The 24,026-nt window shown below is 44.8% G+C and overlaps 1 protein-coding gene across 1 annotated transcript; it reads left to right on the plus strand.

The window, feature by feature from the left end:
• The first annotated feature begins 9,990 nt into the window (after positions 1-9,990).
• On the plus strand, positions 9,991-20,594 carry LOC115334697 (toll-like receptor 7). Its single transcript, XM_029999210.2, has 2 exons — positions 9,991-10,661; positions 16,979-20,594. The coding sequence occupies exons 1-2, from the start codon at positions 10,659-10,661 to the stop codon at positions 20,117-20,119; spliced, it is 3,144 nt and encodes a 1,047-aa protein (XP_029855070.1). The 5' UTR covers positions 9,991-10,658; the 3' UTR covers positions 20,120-20,594.
• The last annotated feature ends 3,432 nt before the right edge of the window (positions 20,595-24,026 follow it).

Genomic DNA, 24,026 nt, shown 5'->3' on the forward strand with positions numbered 1-24,026 from the left:
ATTCTTTTGATTTCTCTGAAAATGAGTCTATTTTGTCTTTATAATTTTTTCCAGTAATCTTCTATTTTTTTTCTGTGGGTTTCTTTTTCCTATGTGAAAATGAGTAAAACAATTTCACCTGTACTGCTTTCAGTGATGAATACAGAAATGGGGTATATAAGATACTGTGATGAGAATTTAGTTCAGCCACTAGTTATCAGAGGAATTCCTCATTACAGTTGAGTTTTCAATAATGCATTATAATACAGTGAAAATGAATTTACATTATTGTTTTATTTGGTAAAGTAATTTTTTAAATGTAACACTATTTAACCTATTGTCTTGAAAAGATTACTTTGCAGGTAAGTTGTTAACCCCAAGTCTGTGGCCACCCAATTACACCAAAGTTTAGACCTTATTACTACACAATAGGTATACTTTTAATGCGTATCGGTTCAGTTGCTTTATAGATCAGATCTTTGTTACAAATAAAACACTGAATTATTTGCATTTACTGTGCACAAGTATTGTAAATAAAACTTGAAAATTACTTGTGCCAGGAGATTGCTTGTGTTTTTCTTGTTTTGATACTTTTTTTTTTTGGAGACCATGCATTGCACAGGTGAAATAGGGAAGAATGTAGGCATTGATTCTCATGCAAACCTTGCTCATAAATCATGCTCCAGGTGTCTTGGACATAAGGATGAACTGTTAATCACACCAGACTGGTACACATCTTTATAAGATCATTCTTCTCCTTTTTATGATTTGACAGAAGGCACCCCATGTTTAAATTTCATTGGGAGTTTGAGTTTATGAGCAGTTGAAGTTCTTCTATCTCAGATTGTTGTAAGCAAACCCACTCAACTGTATTTAACAGGATGAGATGGGGGAAAGAGCAGAAGGAAAACACAGAATTAAGCTTATTGTCTGCTGCATCTTGCGCACTTGAAATGCTTATGAAGAGTTATAGGTGAATTCCAACAGCTCTGTGAAAACCCCATCCATTTGGACAGAATTGAAAAGGCATGGAAACAGAAAATTGTGAGGTTTAGTGTTTAATGCTCTATGTTCCCTGGCCAATTCTGGGATTCTGATCTGAAGATCAAATGACAGTTCAGCCTGGTGAGAAACTTTCTTCTCTCAGCAGCATTATTTTGAAATAAAGGAAAAAAATACTGCATTGTGTAGTGGAAGTTAGAGGTTTAGCTCCTATTTGTCTATAAAACTTATTTTGACTCATTGTACTGCCCTAGTGGAAGTACAGATTTTTGCCTTTCTTGGTAGAAGTAGTTGAAATTTACAGCCTTTCTGGAAGCTCTCGCTGTGGACTCCAGGGTTTTTGGATGTCAAAAGCTCAGAGCCTGTTGCTGAGGCAGTGGACTATCGGGAGTGAAACCTGAGCGTGTTTTCATTGCAAAAGTCCCTTTCTGAGTTGTTTGTCAGGCATCTGTTGCCAATGCTGGCGCTGTGCAGTCTGTCGCGTGGTGGCTGACCCCGGCTGGCAGCCAAGCCCCAGCCTGAGAAGACAATCAGGAGGGCAGAAGTGAGAGCAGCTTGTGGGTGGAAAGAAAGAGAGGTTAATAAATGAAGGAAAAGTAAATGGTGCAAAAGAAAATCACTCGCCATCTCCTGCCAGCAGAACGATGCCCAGCCATGCAACACTACCCCCCCGCCCCCAGTTTCCATTGCTGGGCACAGCCCCAGGAGGTATAGGATGTCCCTTTGGTCACTTGGGGTCTGCTGTCCCAGCTGTGTCCCCTCCCAGCCTCTTGCCAGCCTGCTCCCCAGGGGGGACGGTGTGAGAACCAGAGAAGGCCTTCAGGCTGTCCAAGTTCCCCAGCAGCCATAACACTGGTGTGTTATCAGTGCTGGTTTGGTCACCAGTCTAGAACACAGAACCATAGGGGCTGCTATGGAGAAAATGAACTCCAACCCAGCCAGACCCAATACGGTTGTTGTGAGAAATGAGGTGTGATTGTGGGTGACCATCTCGTTCTTCTCCAGGCCTGTGTTGTGCTGTACTTTAAGAAGAGGTAAAGGGGGGGGAAAGAGAACAAAAGACATTGAAGAGAGCAAGGAACTGAGCTCAGGAGCTGGCTTTCCTCTTGTCCTATTGCTTGTTACTTGGGAGAAGAGGCTGACACCCACCTCGCTACAACCTTCTCTCAGGTAGTTTTAGAGAGTGAAAAGGTCTCCCCTCAGCTAGAATGCTATTGGCCTTCTTGGCCACCTGGGCACACTGCTGGCTCATATTCAGCCGGCCCTCGACCAGCACCCCCAGGTCTTTCTCTGCCGGGCAGCTTTCCAGCCCCTCTTCCCCAAGCCTGTAGCGCTGCACGGGGTTGTTGTGACCCAAGTGCAGGACCCGGCACTTGGCCTTGTTGAACCTCATACAGTTGGCCCATCGATCTAGCCTGTCCAGATCCCTCTGGAGAGCCTTCCTTCCCTCAAGCAGATCAACCCTCCCGCCCAACTTGGCGTCGTCTGCAAACCTACCGAGGGTGCGCTCGATCTCCTCGTCCAGATCATTGATAAAGATACTAAACAGAACTGGCCCCAGTACTGAGCCCTGGGGAACACCACTTGTGACCACCCGCCAGCTGGATTTAATTCCATTCACCACCACTCTCTGGGCCCGGCCATCCAGCCAGTTTCTTCACCCAGCAAAGAGTACACCCGTCCAAGCCATGAGCAGACAATTTCTCCAGGAGAATGCTCTGGGAAACACTGCCAAAGGCTTGACAACAGCCACAGTCTTTCCCTCGTCCACTAAGCGGGTCGTCTTGTCGCAGAAGGAGATCAGGTTGGTCAAGCAGGACCTGCCTTTCATAAACCCATGCTGACTGGGCCTGATCCCCTGGTTGTCCTGTACGTGCCGTGTGATGGCTCTCAGGATGACCTGCTCCATAACCTTCCCCGGCACCGAGGTCAGACTGACAGGTCTCTCGTTCCCCAGATCCTCCTTCCAGCCCTTCTTGTAGACGGGCATCACATTTGCTAACCTCCAGTCGTCTGGGACCTCCCCGGTTAGCCAGGACTGCTGATAAATGATGGAAAGTGGCTTGGGGAGCACTGTCGCCAGCTCCCTCGGTACCCTTGGGTGGATCCCATCTGGTCCCACAGACCTGTGTGTGTCCCAGTGGTGTAGCAGGTCGCTAACCATTTCCCCTCGGATTATGGGGGCTTCGTTCTGCTCCCCATCCCTGTCTTCCAGCTCAGGGGGCTGGGTACCCTGAGAACAATCGGTCTTACTATCAAAGACTGAGGCAAAGGCGGCATTAAGTACCTCAGCCTTTGTCACGATGTTGCCCCCCACATCCACTAAAGGATGGAGGTTCTCCTTAGCCCACCTTTTGTTGTTAATGTCTTTATAGAAACACTTTGTATTGTCGTTTACCACAGTAGCCACATTAAGTTCTAGTCAGGCTTTGGCCCTTCTAATTTTCTCCCTTCATCGCCTCATGACGTCTTTGTAGTCCTCCTGAGCTGCCTGCCCTTTCTTCCAAAGGTCATAAACTCTCTTTTTTTTCCTGAGTTCCAGCCAAAACTCTCTGTTCAGCCAGGCTGGTCTTTTTCCCCGCCAGCTCGTCTTTCAGCACATGTGGATGGTCTGTTCCCGGGCCTTTAAGATTTCCTTCTCAAAGAATGTCCAGCCTTCCTGGACTCCTTTGCCCTTCAGGACTGCCTCCCAAGGGACTCAGTCAGCCAGGCCCCTAAACAGTCCAAAGTCTGCCCTCCAGGAGTCCAAGGTGGCAGTTCTGGTGACCCCATCCTTACATCTCCAAGAATCAAAAATTCTCTCATTTCCTGATTGCTATATCCAAGACGTCCTCGAACCATCACATCACCCGCAAGTCCTTCTCTGTTCACAAACAACTGGTCCAGAGGGGTGCCTTCCCTAGCTGGCTCCCTCACCAACTGTGTCAGGAATTTGTCTTCTACACACTCCAGGAACATCCTAGACTGTTTGTTTGCTCTCCGCTGCGTTGCATTTCCAGCAGACATCTGGTAAGTTGAAGTCCCCTACGAGAGCAAGGACTAGCAATCGTGAGACTTCTCCCAGCTGCTTATAGAATATTTCAACTGTCTTATCAACCTGGTTGGGTGGTCTGTAACAGGCTCCTACCATGATATCTGCCTTGTTCCCCACCCCCCCGATTCTTACCCATAAACACTTGACCCTTTCATCACCATCATCAAGCTCTAGACAGTCAAAACCCTCGCTAACATACAGGGCAGCTACCGCACTGCCTGTCCGTCCCTGCCTTTCCCTTCTCAAGAGTCTATAGCCATCCATTGCAGCGCTCCAGTTGTGCAAGTCATCCCACCATGTTTCCGTGATGGCAACTATATCAGTTTTCCAGCTGCACAGTGGCTTCCAACTCCTCTTCTTTGTTGCTCATGCTGCGTGCATTGGTGTAGATGCACTTCAGTTGGGCTATTGATCCTGCCACCTTTTCTTGGGGAGAAGCCCTAATTCCTATGTGACTGTTCTCAGGCGCTTCCATGGTTTCTAACCAAACTATCCATATCATATAGATATTGTATATTTGTAAAAATATACAGAGAGAGAGAAAGGAAATCAATCCATATCAACTGCAGTCCATGAAATTAAGATCAAAATAACCTCTGTTGAGTAGTAGCCCTCTCCCATTAAAAATTTCATGCACAATTTTTTACAAGGCAATGTCAAGCCCTATAATAAATGACAGTATCATGTTTCATGGTCTTTAGAAGCCCATAAATTGACACACTTGCATGTTTAATATGAGCATTATTACAGTTGCCCTAATCTTAAGCCTTTATTCTGTATGGAGCTGCTTTCCTACTATGTGATTTGGTTGGGTCCATCAGCGTGTGAGTTCCACATTGTTCTGTAGAGGCTGTTCCAGGGCTCCCTCAGTGCTCTTGCCTGAGAATGACTTCATAAACCGTGGCAAGATTACCTACATGAAACTTTTCAAATCAGGGTGGTCCTGCAGGCTAGTCATGTCATCACTAAGAAATAGGACTTGAGGATTTTCAGTTTGCAAGTGCGAAAACTGCTCTGAACCTGCCAGTTGTGCGATTTGCCAGCAGTTCTTGCATTAGCTTCCAGCATTACTGCCTTAGCACTTCTCCTCCTGATCTCCCAGAGGAAGGCAGCAATGCCGTCTCTGGCTACCTGTTGTGGTTTAACCCCAGCCGGCAACTCAGCCCCACACAGCTGCTTGCTCACTCCCCATCCAGTGGGATGGGGAGAGAATTGGAATAGTGAAAATGAGAAAACTCGTGGGTTGAGATAAAGACACTTTAATAGGTAAAGCAAAAGCTGCGCACGCAAGCAAAGCAAAGCAAGGAATTCATTCACCACTTCCCATTGGCAGGCAGGTGTTCAGACATCTCCAGGACAGCAGGGCTCCAGCACACGCAGAGCGGTGACTTGGGAAGACAACATCATCAACACTGTTTTCAGCAAAAATCCAAAACAGAGCACCATACTGGCTGCTATGAAGAAAATTAACTCCACCCCAGCCAAACCCAGCACACTACGCTATCTTATTGACCCCTTAGGAAGTGGGAAATGGGAGAGGTGTAGTTGCGTTGCTGGCCCTGGAGAGCTTGGAAACTAACTGCATCTTATTTCAGGTATTTCTGGATGCCTACTGCCTCCCTCGAAGGTAACTCACTTTCAATAACAGGAAACAGGACAGGCGTGTGGCAGCGGGCAAGCGCGTGGCAATAGCAGCATGGTGATCGCCCAGCAAAAAGCAGTGTCCCCTGCTACTCCTGAGCTTCTAGCACCCAGTAAAACCAACGCAGCCACACAGAGAGAGCTCCTGTTCAAGCATGCGACCGCCCAGGTTTCTGGCTGTGGCACGTGCGAAGGGATATTCCGAGAGGTGGAAAGTGACGGCAAGCAAGACTGCAAGAAGCATGACCAGATTGATGAACTGCTCTGCTTGGTGGCTGAGCTGCAGGAGGAGGTGAGCAGACTGGGGAGTATTTGGGAGCCTGAGGGGGAGGTTGATGAATGGAGCCGTACTCTGCCATCTATGATGCATTGAAGCTGACGCAGCACGGCCACTACAGAGACAGGTCCTGGATCTGTTTTGTGCCAGGAGGAAAGCAGTGTCACAAGGGATAAGGAGGGGTGGAAGAAGTTTACAAAACAGAGCGGTAAGAGAAACCCCACCTTACCCTCTAAGTTACCCTCCAAGATACTCTTACAGAACAGGTAATTACATGTGGGAGGTGCTGTTGAGGGACAAGAGGCCTTGCAGAGGGATCTAGATAGATTGGAGCATTGGGCTATGATTAATGGGATGAAATTTAACAAGTCGAAATGCTGGATTGTGCACCTAAGACGGAGTAATGCCAGGCACACGTATAAATTAGGAGAGGAATGGCTGGAGAGCAGCCCTGCAGAAAGGGATCTGGGCGTGCTGTGCAACAGCAGGCTCAATAGAATCCAGCAGTGTGACCCGGCAGCCAAGAAGGCAAACCCTATCCTGGGTTGCATGAAACACAGAATAACCAGTTGGTCAAGAGAGGGGATTATCCCGCTGTATTCAGTGTTGGTGCAGCCTCACCCTGAGTACTGTGTGCAGTTCTGGGCCCCGCAATTTAAGAAGGATGGGAAGATCCTTGAATGCGTCCGGAGGAGGGCAACAAATCTGGTGAAAGGGCTGGAAGGAATGTCCTCTGAGGAGCTGCTAAGGACTTTGGGCTTGTCTAGTTTGGAGAAAAGGAGGCTGAGGGGCAACCTCATCGTTCCCTACAGCTTCCTGAGGAGGAGACGTGGCGAGGGAGGTGCTGCACTCTTCTCCCTGGGATCCCGTGATAGGACACGTTGGGAATGGTTCAAAGCTGTGCCGGGGGAGGTTTAGACTGGACTATTTAGAATTTATACAGTATACACCAGTATAAGTGTGTACTATACAGTATACACAGTATAAGTGGCTTAAATGGAAGCATTTTTTTAAATGAGAGGGTGGTCAAACGCTAGAACAGGCTTCCTAGAGAGGTGGTCAGTGCCCCAAGCCTGTCAGTGTTTAAGAGGCATTTGGACAATGCCCCTAATAACATGCTTTAACTTTTGGTCAGCCCTGAATTGGTCAGGCAGTTGGACTAGACAATCGTTGTAGGTCCCTTCCAACTGAAATTATTCTAGTCTATTCTGTTCTGTTCTATTCTATTCTATTCTATTCTATTCTGTTCTGTTCTATTCTATTCTATTCTATTCTATTCTATTCTGTTCTGTTCTGTTCTATTCTATTCTATTCTATTCTGTTCTGTTCTGTTCTGTTCTATTCTATTCTATTCTGTTCTGTTCTGTTCTGTTCTGTTCTATTCTATTCTTTGAATACCAGGCACCTTTGCTTTCAGCAAACACTTTTAACCTGTTGTAAACACCCAATGGTCAGTCCTGGCACTAGGGTAGCCTGGGGTAGCCTCAGCTTTCAGAAATGGGAAAGTCTTATTTCTGTCGTGCTAGTGGCTCCTTCAGCCACATGTCAGCAAACCGGGCAGTTGGGCAAGCTCTTACGCAGATCTGTGAGGGTCTGCACCCTCACCAGAGCTCTGAGAGCTTCCTCTGCCCTTGTTGTAAGCCAGTCTTCTCTACTATTGTCTTCTGCTTATTGTTTTGGTTATTTTTAGTGCCTGCAAACACATTTCTGCAACTGCTGTTAGCAAGGATCCTATATTTTTACATCCCTTAAGGCTTCTGCAAGTGATTTTGTTATCATTTCCTCAATTTTGCTATCCATTTCTCTTTGTGGTTCTTTTTGTCATCTGTCTACATCAGTCTAAAGAGTCACTTATGTATTTCAAAACCTGAGCAACTTTTAACTTATCTCTTTGATAATTTCCTGGGTAAATTATGCAATGTTACACTGAATGTCGTATTAAGCATGAATACTTGGGGTACTATCAGAATTATTGGTATGAGGGTTAGCACATTAGAGAAAGGACATTACTTCAAGACTTTAGGTAAACTACCCACTTTTAAGATGATAAACACAACAGAATCCTGATTTTGATAAAGAAACTAAAGCAACTTGCTGTAAGCTTTCATTTAGAAGAGGAAAAAAAAGAAAATATAATGTGCATCAGTCCCGTTTCAGTCTAACTGAAAACCAAACCTGTAGATGACAGATTAAGGAGAGTAAAGACTCTTGCTCTGTTTTAAATTATATTCTTTGCTCACAGGGGTGGCAAAATACATGCATTGTTACCAGTGGGACCTCCCCTAGCACGTGGCACAGTAGGAAGTACTTTTCTGCTTTCAGTTACTTTGTGTTTCACAGGAGGCAAAAGAGATTTTACACAACATCCGAGGGAAACCTGAACTTTTAAAATCAGTATATCAGTGACTCCCTGTTCCTCTAAAAATCAAATTACGGTTCTGAAGTTCTGGACTGCTGAGTTCCCATGCATTTACCCCCCACCTTTCAAAGGAAAATATTGCTGTATTTTGCTTCCTGCATTTCTTAGGTTAAAAAAAAAAAAAAGCAAAGAAAGCGCTCTGCGTTTCTATTAGCGTTCAGCTAAAGAGGCAGTTTCGCTCTGCATGGAATTGAAACTCATGTGCTTTTGGCTGGGTGACAGCGAGTGCCTAATAAAAAAATATTAAAATCAGCCTTAGTCCGAAAGAAAAGGCAAAGCGCCAGTGCAGCTATTAAAATTTCCGAAGTTTGTAGGTATAGATTGCAAGGGAGATCTCCAAAGACACTGAGCACCTGTCAAAAATTGCAGGGTTTGGTGACTGGACACTGTGTTTTAGAAAAACCTACTTACTTACAACCAAAGCGAGTGGGCATTAAGCATCTCATGTTTAAATGATGTTCCAGTGTCATATACCAGGGACATGGTTAGGTGCTTGAAGAAATCAACTTTCACAATCCAACTTGTGCCAAGTCATTCTCTTAGGTACTATTTCACAACTAATAAAGCACATTTGCTTTATAATAAGGCGAATAACTATAAATGCATGGAAGCTAACTTTCCATTCTGGTGACATACAATCTGTGAAATATTTGGAGTGGAATAACTCGTGTAGAGTGTTTGCAAAGAAGGTTTTCCTCCTACCAGAAATGCTTTGAATGGCACTGCAGAATGCAGCAGGGTTTCAGTGAGATGTCTGCATTTATTATAATAAACCCCAATGAAAACCTCACTGCATCTCATATGAAAAGAAAAATTCAGTTACCAGTAAATAGCAGAGGAATCATACTTTATTACAGTACTTTTAGTAATCAGGCACAAAGGTGACCAATATAGTCCTGAACCTATGTTGAATTAATGAGCCATCTCCTAGGCCTTGATTGAAACAGTAATGATGCTGTACGCTTCCTTGGTTTTGTTTATGTCTATATGACTTGGCCACTAAACCCAGGGAATTTCAAAGTATGATTGCAAATTCTTTCCCTAGTCATTCTTCAGGTTCCAGTCTTCTGAAATGAGTTCCTCAGCTCCACAAGAGTCAGAGAAATTACGAACTACTACTTAAGATTTAAAGAAAAATACATAGGGAAAGAAGACATACCCCCCCCCCCAATAAATGTCCTAATCATTGAACTAGTCTGTCCTGCTAAGCCTAGAAACTTCTAAGAAGTAAGGAACTCTCAAACAGACACCATGTTCCATGAAATGCTGGATTGTCACCAGCTTAAGTCTGGCCATGTCACCTTTATCCCTTCTACAGTCTCCCACACAGTTTTTACTTTTTGTAGGCTGTTTCCTACGCCCTTACTACTCTCCTTTTTTTCCTGGTTTAATTTGGTTCCCTTCCCCAAAGTCCTGTTCACTTAGACATCTCTTCCACAAAGTATTCACCTTGAGATTTCTTGAAGGTATTTCAGTTCTTGAAGGTATTTGCAGCAGAAATGAACCCCAAACAATAATAAAAACACAAATTACTAAACTTCAACATATAAAATATTGTTAATGTCAATTAACAATTTCTGTCTGTTCATGCAGCTTTACACTAAAAAAGGGGGGGGGGGGGGGGGGGCAGAGAGAAGGAACGTGAGCTTCTGCAAATCTTAGTCGTCTGAAGTGAATTGTACCCGTATGTAACACATTTCCCTCGTAGCTGATTGATCTTACGCTCTGTCACCAAGTATTTTGCAACTGCCTCCTTTGGGGTTCCCCATGGCTTGGATGTTTATCTTCTTAGAGTAGGTCTTATTATAGTTTTTTTATGGTTTGACACTGTAGCTAGGTAAAATGCACAATTTGAAATTAAAACTGTGTTCAAAAGTAGCAAAAAAGAGAGCAAATTGCAGCATATGAGACCAAAAGGAAAACAAAAAAACCTTTTGTCACAACAGCGCATAGACGTATGAGTAATGTGAGAATTTGTTTAAAAGAGAAAAAATAAGACTAGTCAGTTATTTTTATGGGGTGTGGAGGAGTAAATGAGGTACTGTTTTTTTAATTTTAAGTACAAATGTTTGAGGAAGTAGGTTGCAGCACTTGTTTCACATTTAATTATTTCTCAAGTCGCAGTCCAGCTGAAGAGTCATGATAGAGTAGTGATTACTGCTGTTGCCCTGCGTGAGTTATGTCATGTTCTACTCTCCTCTGCACCTGAGCTGAACCAGTGGGGACCTCTTTTATGCTGTTTTCTTCTGCTCTGCCTTACAGTCTCCTCCAACAACAAATTTGCCAGACCTGGAAGCACACAGAAAATGGTATGTTAAAATTTCCTTTTAAATTTGCTCTTAGACCTTTTTTGACTGGAACTGTTGTAGAAGACTTTCAAGAACATAATCTCCTTTTCTGCATTCTAAATGTTCAAATTTACTATTGTGGTTAGAAGCTGCAATACATGATGACAGGAAAGGAAAGCATTTATTTGCACTAATGCTAACTGGCTAGCATTTATTTGTACTGCTGTGCTACAGAGAGTATAATAATGTCTTTTCTAATTGCTATAACTTCTGAAGTGTTCTTTTTCTCTAGCCTTCCCCCTGTCACCTCTTAAAATGCATATGGAACCCCTACAGAAAAACATCCTTCAGAAACACCTAGCTGTTTTGTTGTTGAATATTTGAAGAATACCCTAAATCGTTATGGGTTTGTGCACATGCTAGTTAATATCAGCAGATTAGTGCTTTTTGAACAACTTATAAAGCCGAGTGTAGATCACAGAGAAAAGAGCAGTTCACATGCATGCCTCTAGCTCTACTTTTAAACTAGCTTCTCATTGCAAAGACATTGCACAAGTCAGCGTTGCTTTTTTCTTCTAATTAACACAATCTTTTTTATTTGTTCTGGTACTATAATAGACACAAGGTGTTACACATGCAGATAGTTGGACACAGCACCAGAGTGTAACAGTTTACAGTAAAAATAGCTAATGCATTAAAAGGGTATTGGGAAACAGAAGGATATACGAAGAAATGAAGCACAAAGATGGTAGGAGCTAGGCTGGCTCTGCAACAACACTTAGGTTCCTAAAAATACTGCAATACATGATTGTTCAAAATCTGAGCATTGCGAACATTTCAAAAGGCATTTTTGACTTCTTAAGAAACCTACAAACCTATTCATGAAGGCTTTTAAGGCCCAGGTTCATTGCACCTAATTTTAGGCACCAAAACCTGCACTGTTAGTCTGTTCGATGCGTGGCCGGGCAGAGCCCCCTCCATGTTCAGAGCCGAGCAGCGCCTGCGGAGGGGCCGCTCTCCTCTCGCGCTCTCTCTTGAACGTCAGTGCAGCCCATGTTGATGGCAATCAATTGAGGAACTTGGGTAAGTGCCTAAAATTAGGTGTCTGAGTGCAGTGGCGAAGAATGAGTTCATGTGGAAAGTTCGTGGCAACCTAGACTGCAATCTCACCTTGCCCAAGCCCTGCTCTATTGCTTGGACAGAAGGTTTTAATTCAGTTTAGCAAATCTTTAAAGGGTGATTCTAATTAACTTTTCCTCAAGAGCAGCAAATCTGTGGTTTGACTCCCAGTTAGAAGCAGAGGTTTTCCTTCCTTCTTTTAAAGGAAGACAAGCTGCTGGAGTTTGATCCGTAGCGGTTGTCGGTATTTCCCTCGGTGGCAGCAGGTACCGTGTCCGTGGCTGGTGAGGGTCGGCACTGCATGGTCTGCTGTGGCGTGCATCAACAGATGAAGATAAATGGCATCCATGTGGTGGACGGACATGTCCTGCAGTGCAGAGAGTCCCTGCGGTTTCCCTGCCACCCCCCTGCTGTGCTCCATGGGCACCTGCCTTGGCTAACGATGCTGGCCCCTGGGGTACGCTGGTCTGGCAAAGCAAGAGATGGAGGTGGGCAGGAACTGGGGCACCACGGGCCATTCAGTCAGGATAGGCACTCTTTGGTTTTTCATTAGTCTAATAAAGTCTTTTACATGCATAATATAGTGTGTCCCTTGGAAAAGAAGGCAGGCAAAATATTTACAAGAACATATCCAGATTTTTCTTCTGCAATGTCCCTTTTCATTCAAAGAAAGACCTTCAGTTTTCCATGTAATTAAGATCAATGGTAGAGTCCTTCCTTCTCCCTCCCACATCCCTGCCCATATTAGTAGAGGAAGAAAAGTTCTGAAAAAAGAGCTAGGATGGTGGGAGGAAATGAATGCATTTTATCTTCTCCAAATTAGTTCCCAGCTTACTCTGATTATTCCTATTCATAATTTTCATCCAAGTGCTTGTCTACATCAAGAAATCAGAAAAGTTACTCATCCTCTAAAGTTGATTGGTTAGACTGTACTGAAGACACTGGTGAACTGTCTTACCCAGTGGCCTCCGTGTGGGTGAGTTTCCAACGTGAATTGCTATAAACCAAATGAAGATTATTTTGATTCTTAGCAAATAACTTCACAAGAGTTGAACATAATGAAATGTGAATTCACAGGCATAGCCTGGTTAGTCCAGGTTAGTTTTCCCTGAGTAATTGTATGAATGACAGTCATGGCTACCAGCCACGATATTTAGCTACATTGCCTTTTTTCTGAGGATCTGCTGAAAATAAGAAAGCCCATAGCACCTCCTGACAATGGGAAAGGAAATTGTGATAGAGGAAAGGCTGTGGTGTTGTACAGTACCAGGTTACCAATACAAATCTCACGTGACAATACACTGAATTCAACATCTGCAGTGGACTTTGCATTTTTTCCTTCCATACTAAAGTTTGTATTCAAAAGCTGGCTAAATGAATCCCCAAAGTGACTCCATTTGGCTGTTGAATCTGGATAGCAGAAGTGCAGTGCTGTGTGAGACTTGATCTGCCTTCTCTCACATCTGCTGCCCTGCCAGTCACTAGAGCACTCCTCCACATACACAGATGCATGGGTAGATTTAGCATAGTTATCTAAGGTAACACAGAAACACAAAGTTATACAGGAGGGACAGTGGTCTAAGTAAACAGAGCGTAAAACAGGAAGCCTTAATTAACCTCCAAGTCTGTGTCACCTGCGAGGCATGTCTTTGGCAACACTCCACAGGGTTTACACATAGTGTATGAGCAGGTGTTTATACATTCTTGTGTCCCAGCTAAAGCGAAAAAACATTTCCGAGTAGCTTGAACACTTTACCTAATCATCTGATTTTCAGCTGCTTAACTGGATATTGACATTTAGTCAATATTATTCCATGCATAACTAATCCTGGTTGTTTAAGAGCATTCTGTGTGCCATGCATCTCCAAGCCTTCAACACTGAGTTTTCCAGGGAGAAATTACGATGTTGATTATTGTGGGTTTTATTGTCTTTAAATCTCTTGACCAGCACCAGGCACAGGCAGTTAAGAAGCTGTGCAAGGCAGGAAAATGGTCATGGTCCCTCTGCCTGTGCTAGGCAAGCCAAGGTTGGCAGCCTGCTTGCCTGGCTGGCTGCCTCTGGCCGGAGGGACAGGGTTTCTTTGACACTGACTGCTGCTGAGGAAGTAACTAATAAGTTGTGAAATATTAAAAGCTTATTACTCTTCCCATAAGGCACACAAATCTATAAAGTAGCCAAGACCACAAGGACCTGACAGACAGAGAGTGTGTTTTGGAAGGTTCTTTAAATGCTTGTAGGATTTTGGCCACAATTGTTTACTGTTTATTATTCTTTTATGGGACATGCCCAATCTTAAATCTGTCTTTAATTTTCATTTTTACACTTTGCATTGATACAGTGCCCTCTTGGCCCCCTGTCCTTATATGACAGTGAAAATGCAAGCTGGTATTAAACCGTCTGGAAGTACAGCCATTAACTGGCTTAGGTCACCCATATATCCATTCTGACACTTACTAGACACTCTCATGTGGGCATGAATGACATGGTAAGCTGGAACCTGGGCAGAATCAAGCAAGACTACAAAGATCTGGGGTTGTGATTCAGAGGGATTGGTGCTCAGGTTATCTTTTCCTCTATTTTACCAGTTAGTGGAAAAAGTGCAGGCAGGAACAGACGCATGATGCAAACCAACACTTGGCTACATGGCTGGACATTCTTTGAGAAGGAAATCTTAAAGGCCCGGGAACAGACCATCCACATGTGCTGAAAGACAAGCTGGCGGGGAAAAAGACCAGCCTGGCTGAACAGAGAGTTTTGGCTGGAACTCAGGAAAAAAAAGGAGAGTTTATGACCTTTGGAAGAAAGGGCAGGCAGCTCAGGAGGACTACAAAGACGTCATGAGGCGATGAAGGGAGAAAATTAGAAGGGCCAAAGCCTGACTAGAACTTAATGTGGCTACTGTGGTAAACGACAATACAAAGTGTTTCTATAAAGATATTAACAACAAAAGGTGGGCTAAGGAGAACCTCCATCCTTTAGTGGATGTGGGGGGCAACATCGTGACAAAGGCTGAGGTACTTAATGCCGCCTTTGCCTCAGTCTTTGATAGTAAGACCGATTGTTCTCAGGGTACCCAGCCCCCTGAGCTGGAAGACAGGGATGGGGAGCAGAACGAAGCCCCCATAATCCGAGGGGGAATGGTTAACGACCTGCTACACCACTGGGACACACACAGGTCTGTGGGACCAGATGGGATCCACCCAAGGGTACCGAGGGAGCTGGCGACAGTGCTCCCCAAGCCACTTTCCATCATTTATCAGCAGTCCTGGCTAACCGGGGAGGTCCCAGACGACTGGAGGTTAGCAAATGTGATGCCCATCTACAAGAAGGGCTGGAAGGAGGATCTGGGGAACGAGAGACCTGTCAGTCTGACCTCGGTGCCGGGGAAGGTTATGGAGCAGGTCATCCTGAGAGCCATCACACGGCACGTACAGGACAACCAGGGGATCAGGCCCAGTCAACATGGGTTTATGAAAGGCAGGTCCTGTTTGACCAACCTGATCTCCTTCTGCGACAAGACGACCCGCTTAGTGGACGAGGGAAAGACTGTGGCTGTTGTCAAGCCTTTGGCAGTGTTTCCCAGAGCATTCTCCTGGAGAAATTGTCTGCTCATGGCTTGGACGGGTGTACTCTTTGCTGGGTGAAGAAACTGGGTGGATGGCCGGGCCCAGAGAGTGGTGGCGAATGGAGTTAAATCCAGCTGGCGGGTGGTCACAAGTGGTGTTCCCCAGGGCTCAGTACTGGGGCCAGTTCTGTTTAATGTCTTTATCAACAATCTGGACGAGGGGATCGAAGGCACCCTCGGTAGGTTTGCAGATGATGCCAAGTTGGGTGGGAGGGTTGATCTGCTCGAGGGTAGGAAGGCTCTCCAGAGGGATCTGGACAGGCTGGATCGATGGGCCAACTGTATGAGGTTCAACAAGGCCAAGTGCCGGGTCCTGCACTTGGGTCACAACAACCCCATGCAGCGCTACAGGCTTGGGGAAGGGGGGGCTGGAAAGCTGCCTGATGGAAAAGGACCTGGGGGTGCCGGTCGACAGCCGGCTGAATATGAGCCAGCAGTGTGCCCAGGTGGCAATGAAGACCAAGAGCATCCTGGCTTGTATCAGAAACAGTGTGGCCAGGCAGGAGTAGGGCAGTGATCCTCCCCCTGTACTGGGGGGGGATGCACCTCAAATACTGTGTTCAGTTTTGGGCTCCTCACCACAAGAAAGACATGGAGGTGCTGGAGCATGTCCAGAGAAGGGCAATGAAGCTGGTGAAGGCTCTAGAGTGCAAGTGTTATGAGGAGCAGCTGAGGGAACCAGGGTTGTTTTACCTGGAGAAAAGGAGGCTGAGGGGAGAGCTTCTCACTCTCTACAAGTACCTGAAAGGAGGTTGTAGCGAGGTGGGTGTGAATCTCTTCTCCCAAGTAACAAGCAGTAGGACAAGAGGAAACGCCCTCAGGTTGTGCCAGGGGAGGTTTAGATGTTAGGAAAAATTTCTTCACCGAAAGGGTTGTCAAGCATTGGAACAGGCTGCCCAGGGAAGTGGTTGAGTCGCCATCCCTGGAGGTATTTAAAAGACGTGTAGATACGGCACTTACGGACATGATTTAGTGGTGGACTTGGCATTGTTAGGTTAATGGTTGGATGTGACGATCTTAAGAGTCTTTTCCAACCTAAATAATTCTATGATTATATTCTATGATTCTAAGAATCATTATGATAATGTGAAATTCAAATTAGGCACTGACATGTTAGTGTGGTTTTGAAAATTTACACTAGCTTTTAAGTGACTATAGATTTTTTCTCTATGTTTCATATGCTTCAAAAAATTAACTTTGCTTATTTACACTATTGTACAATGGCAATCTGCTGGATGTTTAACACCACTTGTTTCCCCTTAAAAAAGAAAATTCACAAAACATAGCCTTTATTCACCTGCTTTGTCATTTTTTCACTAGTTTTTTTTTTTTTATGATTCATTATAGAGAGTGATATTTATCTTGACAGTACAATAACAGCAATAAGAAAGTAAAGAAAGCATTTGAGGAAATGCCAACATATGCCTTCCCCAAACTTATCATCCTACCTGCACATCCACTTCTAGCTATTGTGAGAGACAGGACTCCGGGTTAGCTGTGTATTTGTGCTGACCCATTACATGCTTGATCTGATATCCTGTGACATGTTCCCATTGCATTTAAATTAATACCTCCCTATTTCCTTATATTTAGGTACCTTGTGCAAGGATGTCAAAAGCATTGCCGTTTGTCTTGCTCTTCCTATTTCCGATACTGCTGTCAGGAGCTTGGTTTCCCAAAAGTTTACCCTGTGATGTTAAAGCCTCTGAAGGTACTGTGACAGTGGACTGCACCGATCGGCGTCTCATGGAAGTCCCCAGAGGAATCCCTGCAAACGCTACCAACCTTACCCTGAATATTAACCATATCCTCCATATCTCTCCAACATCCTTTGCTCATCTTGAAAACCTCGTGGAGATTGACTTCAGATGCAACTGTGTGCCTGTCAGAATGGGGCCCAAAGATAATGTGTGCAGCAGGAGACTGAAGATTGAGAATGGCAGTTTTGCTGCCCTGACAAGATTGAAGTCATTGTATTTGGATGCAAACCAGCTGTTGGAAATACCCCAGGGGCTTCCTAGTACTTTAAGTCTGCTGAGCCTGGAAGCGAACAGTATCTTTTCTATCCAAAAAGCCAATTTGTCAGAGCTAGGAAACGTAGAAGTATTGTATCTGGGACAGAACTGTTACTACCGCAATCCATGCAATGTTTCATTTGAAATTGAAAAAACAGCCTTTCTGGAGCTGAAAAAATTAACAATACTATCCCTGAAGTCTAACAACTTAACTCATATCCCACCCAATTTGTCATCTACTTTAAAGGAATTGTATATTTACAATAACATGATTCAAGTGATTGAGGAACATGATTTAAGTGCCCTTCACAACCTAGAAATTCTTGATCTAAGTGGTAATTGCCCACGTTGCTACAATGCCCCATATCCTTGTATTCCCTGCCCCAAGAGCACAATTGAGATACATTCAAAGGCTTTTTATGCCTTGAAAAATTTAAGAACTTTGCGACTTCACAGTAACTCTCTTCATAGCATACCCAGCAGCTGGTTTAAAAACACCAGGAATCTCAAAGTGCTCGACCTCTCCCAAAATTTCCTCATAAAGGAGATTGGAGATGCTCAATTTTTGAAGTTTATCCCCAGCCTTGTAGAGCTTGATCTGTCCTTTAATTTTGAACTGAAGATGTATTCACCATCCTTGAATCTATCTAAGACATTTTCCTTCCTCTCTAACTTGGAAACCCTCAGGCTCAGGGGTTATGTCTTTAAAGAACTGAAAGAAGGAAACCTAGATCCATTGCTCAGTCTTAGAAATCTAACAGTGTTAGATCTTGGGACTAATTTTATTAAAGTTGCTGACCTGAGAGTGTTCAAGGAATTCCCAGCTCTTAAACTCATAGACCTCTCAATGAATAAAATTTCTCCTTCTTCAGGTGAAAGCAACTTTTATGGATTTTGCTCTAATCCTAGGATTTCATCAGAGCAATACAAGAGGCAAGTATTACAAGAGATGCATTATTTCAGGTACGATGAGTATGGGCGAAGTTGCAGGTCCAAAGACAAAGAGGCTGCTTCCTACCAATCTTCAGTTAAGGAAGAGTGCCTGAAATATGGAGAAACTCTGGATTTAAGCAGAAACAACATATTTTTTATTAACCCCTCAGATTTCCATGATCTTAGTTTCCTCAGATGCCTCAACTTGTCAGGTAATGCAATAAGTCAAACTTTAAATGGAAGTGAATTCAACTATTTGTCTGGATTGAAATACCTGGATTTTTCTAACAACAGGATTGACTTGCTATACACAACTGCTTTCAAAGAGCTAAAACTTTTAGAAATTCTAGACCTGAGCAATAACAAACATTATTTTCTGGCAGAAGGTGTTACTCAAGTCCTTAGTTTTATTAAAAACTTGGCCCATCTGAAGAAGCTGATGATGAATGAGAATGAGATTTCTACCTCTATTGACACAGGAATGGAAAGTCAATCTCTTCAAATTTTAGAATTCAGAGGAAATCATTTACATGTTTTATGGATGGATGGGAATGCTAGATACTTGTCATTCTTCAAGAATCTGACCAGCCTGGAACAACTAGATATTTCCTTCAACTCACTTGGTTTTTTGCCTCGTGGTGTTTTTGAAGCTATGCCTCCAGAACTCAAGATCCTCAACTTAACCAATAACCAGATGAAGAGTTTCAACTGGGGAATGCTTCACTATCTGAAGAAACTAGTAACTCTGGACCTCAGCAATAACCTTCTGGCTACTGTTCCCCGAGAGCTGTCCAATTGCTCTTCATCCCTCCAAGAACTGATGCTCCGAAACAATCGCATTCAACGGCTAACCAAACATTTTCTCAGAGGTGCTTTTAAATTGAAATACTTGGACCTCAGCTCAAACAAGATCCAAATAATTAAGAAATCTAGCTTCCCTGAAAGTGTCATTAACAACCTGAGGATGCTGCTTTTGCATGGTAATCCTTTCAAGTGCAACTGCGATGCCGTGTGGTTTGTTTGGTGGATCAATCAGACTCAAGTGACTATTCCTCTTCTGGCCACAGACGTGACCTGTGCTGGCCCAGGGGCACATAAAGGAAGGAGCGTGGTTTACTTGGATCTGTATACCTGTGAGCTGGACACCTCGTATTTGATCCTGTATGCTCTGTCAGCTTCAGCTGTCCTAGGCTTTATGGTGTTCACAGTGACGAGCCATCTCTATTTCTGGGATGTGTGGTATAGTTACCATTACTGCACGGCCAAGTTGAAGGGCTATCGGCGTTTATCTTTACCAGATACTTGCTACGATGCTTTTATTGCCTATGACAATGAAGATCCAGCTGTGAATGACTGGGTGCTGACAGAACTGGTTGAAAGGCTGGAAGATCAAAAAGCCAGGCAGTTCAACTTATGCCTGCAAGAAAGGGACTGGCTCCCAGGACAGCCAGTCTTTGACAACCTTTCCCAGAGCATTCAGCTGAGCAAAAAGACCATATTTGTGCTGACCAACAAGTATATTAAAAGCGGCAGCTTCAAGACAACATTTTACATGGCCCACCAGCGGCTTCTAGATGAAAAAATGGATGTCATTGTCTTGATATTTCTTGAGAAGGTTTTGCAGAAGTCCCGGTATGTCCAGCTGAGGAAGAGGCTGTGCAGAAGTTCTGTCCTGGAATGGCCAACTAACCCTCGATCTCAGCCCTACTTCTGGCAGTGCCTGAAAAATGCAATAGCTACGAGCAATACACTGACTTATAACAAGCTTCTCCAAGAAACTGTTTAGCTCTACGCTTCCCTATAAATATTGTTATGATGCACGGTGAGCAAAAGATCGTAAACTCCATTTCGAGAAACTGTTGAAGCGTGGAGGACAAATGTAATTGTGATATTATACCCCAAAACAAAATGTACAATTAGTCCCAAAGCTGATAGTTCACTTGTTTTGCTATGACAAGATTGCACAGAAACTGTTGCCAGCACGGATGTTTAGCTGACATGCACCTTGCTTGGCACTGATTGCTGCACAGCAAGAGAAGATGCACTACCCACTGGAAGTCCCTGGTTTAGAACAGAATCACCACTTCCAGCTTTCAGTTCACTGGAGGCCTCCAGCATCTCCTGTGGTTGGGTCAAGTGTGGGTGAGACACTTGCTCAGCTTACTCTAGTACACAGACTGCCGGGAGGAGTTTGGCCGTGCCTAAAGTTGCTGCTGTGCAGATCACTGTTGGAGTAAATGTGATTTTAATAGAAAATGAAAGTTTCTGTGTTTGGTGTATTTATGAAAAACAAGAAAAGCGTTTGGTGACAGATTCATCTCAGAAAATACCCTAAGCAAAGCTCATGCTTTGATTTTAGGAGTCAGGAAAATATAAGAATGATTATCTTTCATCTCTAGGCTTACAGCTGCTGAGCCTACCACTTCTGTCCAAGTGGGCAACAGCCCTAGTCTGTGGGGAAAGAAAGTTCTGGTGGGACTGCTGCTGTCAGGGGCTTGGGAGGTCTCCTGCTGTTGCATTGTCAAAAAGCTCATAAATCTGAAGACACTTTGAAGAATGTGTATGGGTTAAAATGGGAAGGTATGTGAGAAACAAATTCAGAAGGGCTTGCAGGCTGTGGGTCAGAAGGAGTTACAAGGTAAAGGGAGTCCCCATGCACGGAGCTGCTGCGTGGGAGCAAGGAGGGGGAGCAGGACAGCAGGTAGGCTGAGGCAGAGGCACAAAGCAGATGGAGAAAATCAAGGAAAACAAAGAGGAAGTGGGAAGAGACAAAGAAAGGAAGGTAAAAAGAAAAAAGAGAAAGTAGAAGAGATGGAAGGAATGGAGGAACAGGCAGCTAAACTAGGGCATGATAGAAGTTCAGAAGCGTTTACTGCTAATTTCCAAGTAAGCTCTTCACTCTGCCTTTCACCTGCCTCCTCGGCTGCTGGCTGGGCTGGCTCCTCCCAGAGGACTCGGGGTTCCTCTCCAGTGTTGTGCCATCGGCTTTAGGAGCTCGGCTTCCCCGTGCCCGCCCAGGTCCTGCGTTACAGCCCCTTGTGTGTGAACGGGGATGGTGTTAGCAGGTCCAGCCAAGGCCGGGGCCTGAGGACGTGCTGAAGCGACTGCCCAGACGTTCTCCAGAACGAAAGACAGTCACTCAAAGTGCGAAACACGCAAGACCAAGTCGTACAAGAGAAGCGTCCAGCCCACTCTTTCTTCAGTCGCGCTGTGGAGCTCCAGAGCAGCCTCAAGCCCTCCTTCACCTCCTTGGTCCCTCTCCCACAGCCGCTGCTGGGGCACCGCTAAAAACCTGAGCTGGGAACGGGTCTGACTTTAGAGACGTCCCGAAAAAGGGAAGAAACACTGCTCGGAAACATAAACACTTGGGCCCGTTCCCCTCTTCGGTTCACAGCGCAGCCTCATCAAACACGTGCCAGTGTTTCAGCTGAAGCTTTTTGCAACGGCAGCCTAAACCTCTGCGCGTGGCATGGGCTGGGTCTCTGCTTGCTGTGATGATCTCTGTTTTGGGAGAAGCAGCGCGTTTGACGGCGCTCCTGTCCGCAGCGCAATCCGGGCAGCTTCTCCCCTCTCTCTCAAAGCCCTTTTTCTTTTCTGGCAATGAGTCTCGGTGACAGCTCTGGCTGACAAGGAGCCGACACTCCTCACTGCTTTGAACCTGCTTATTTCAGCTGCCTCCTGTGTTTCCTCACCTCCCTGTTCTGCCTGGTCCTTTCTTTAAATAGCCTCTTTTTGATTTAATTGTAGGCAACCAGACAGACAAGAATACAAACTCAAACAAGAAAACCAAGCTTTGTATAATAATATTACAGATAACAAGGGTTTTTTTCCTCCCAATTTGTCACAGCATTTTTATTGATTAAAAACAGAAGTAGGAAAAAGAGGAAGCCCTGGTTGAAAAAATTGGAGGTTTATGGTTATATTTTAATAATACATATTTTAATAACGTATCTTTCTGATGGTTGTGTTTGTAAGGCTAAACAATCTGTATCTCTAAATATGATATGAGCTGCAGTATAACTCTCTTCATAAGGTAATGCTTGAAACAGGAACCTCTGCTCCTCAGTTGCTCCCACATCATCTTTCTCTGCCTCCCCACACCATTTCTACCTGGAGCAGATCCTCTTTCTCAGCCTAGTTGATAAGGGGCACAAGGTCACCTTTCCGAGGTAGAGGAGAGAAGTATTTTCTCCTCTTCCATTGAGAAGCATCCAAAGGATGGGTAAGACATGAGTAGCAATGTGTATATATACAAAAGTCCGAGTTTAGAGTATGGCAAGGGGCTTACGCGTGCTGCAGCGCAAGAGAGCAGAGAGGCCAGGGATGCCGCACCAACACTTTTGTGAGTATCCAAGAGAGGCAGTGAACGGTGCTGTGGTCTGCAGTGGGAAATGAGCAATCTGCTGGCATGGCACTCCCCAGTGCTGGGGCCAGTGCTCTCGGCCAGTGCCCGAGTCACCAGGAGAAGAGCCCATAGCTGTTTTCACGTGACAAAACCCTTCCTGATACCTGCACCCTTGCCCTGCAAAAACCACGCCCAAAGGAATAAGGGGGGATCAAGGAAGACTGAAACACCAATTTTTCTTTTTTTTAGCTGAAGACAATAATTCCTGTCCCCCCCGTCCTCATCCCATTTCTGTGTCCCGTGACATCCCTGGGTAGTTACTAAGCTTCAGGGAGGAGGTACCAGCCCAATTAGCTGAGGCAAGCTTACATCATTCCCTCTGAACACCTCAGGGTATGCTAGAAGGGGGCCACATACTGTCCTGCACCATGTGTGTTTTGCAGATTGATTACCTCTGTACTCAAAGAACAACTGGGTTTGGGGCTTATCTTAGGTAGTTTCATACATAGTAGCTAATAGCATTTCATTGGTGGGCACAAGCTCAATCTAAGTCTTTCTTGAACAGAAAAAACAATCTGAATTTAGATTAGTTAGATTTATAGCCAAGAAATGCCTTAAATGGGCATGCCCTCCATTCCTCCTGAAATCTTTTTTTATAATGGAGCACCAGCAAAAAGGTAGGAGTTATATGTCAGATTCAAACTAATAATTTTTTGCTTTAACTGCATGAGGATTTTAACTTTGGAGCTTGCTTGCCTGGTTGGTGTAGCAGTGTCTGAATTTACAAAACACTGACAAGTCCTGGGGTTTCTATACCTCAGGGTTTCACGATGGTATAGCTTGTGATCTGGTGTGAGGTCAATGAGGAGGAGGACCTAAGGGCATTCAGCTAACCTAAATGTAGACACTGTCCCGTGCGACATCCTTGTCTCTAAATTGGAGAGACATGGATTTGATGGGTGGACGACTCGGTGGATAAGGAATTGGCTGGATGGTCACAATCAAAGAGTTGTGGTCAAAGGCTTGAGTGGAGAGCAGTGACGAGTGGTGTTCCGCAGGGGTCGGTATTGGGACCGGTGCTGTTTAACATCTTTGTTGGCAACACGGACAGTGGGATTGAGCGCACCCTCAGCAAGTCTGCAGATAACACCAAGCTGAGTGGTGTGGTTGATACAGTCTAGAGGGAAGTGATGCCATCCAGAGGGACTTTAACAGGCTAGAGAGGTGGGCCTGTGTGAACATCATGAAGTTCAACAAGGCCAAGCGCAAGGTCCTGCGCATGGGTCGGGGCAATCCCAGGCACAGATACAGGCTGGGCGATGAGTGGATTGAGAGCAGCCCTGTGGAG

Source organism: Aquila chrysaetos, chromosome 23 (assembly GCF_900496995.4).
Source record: "Aquila chrysaetos chrysaetos chromosome 23, bAquChr1.4, whole genome shotgun sequence".
NCBI classification, from domain to species: Eukaryota; Metazoa; Chordata; class Aves; order Accipitriformes; family Accipitridae; genus Aquila; species Aquila chrysaetos.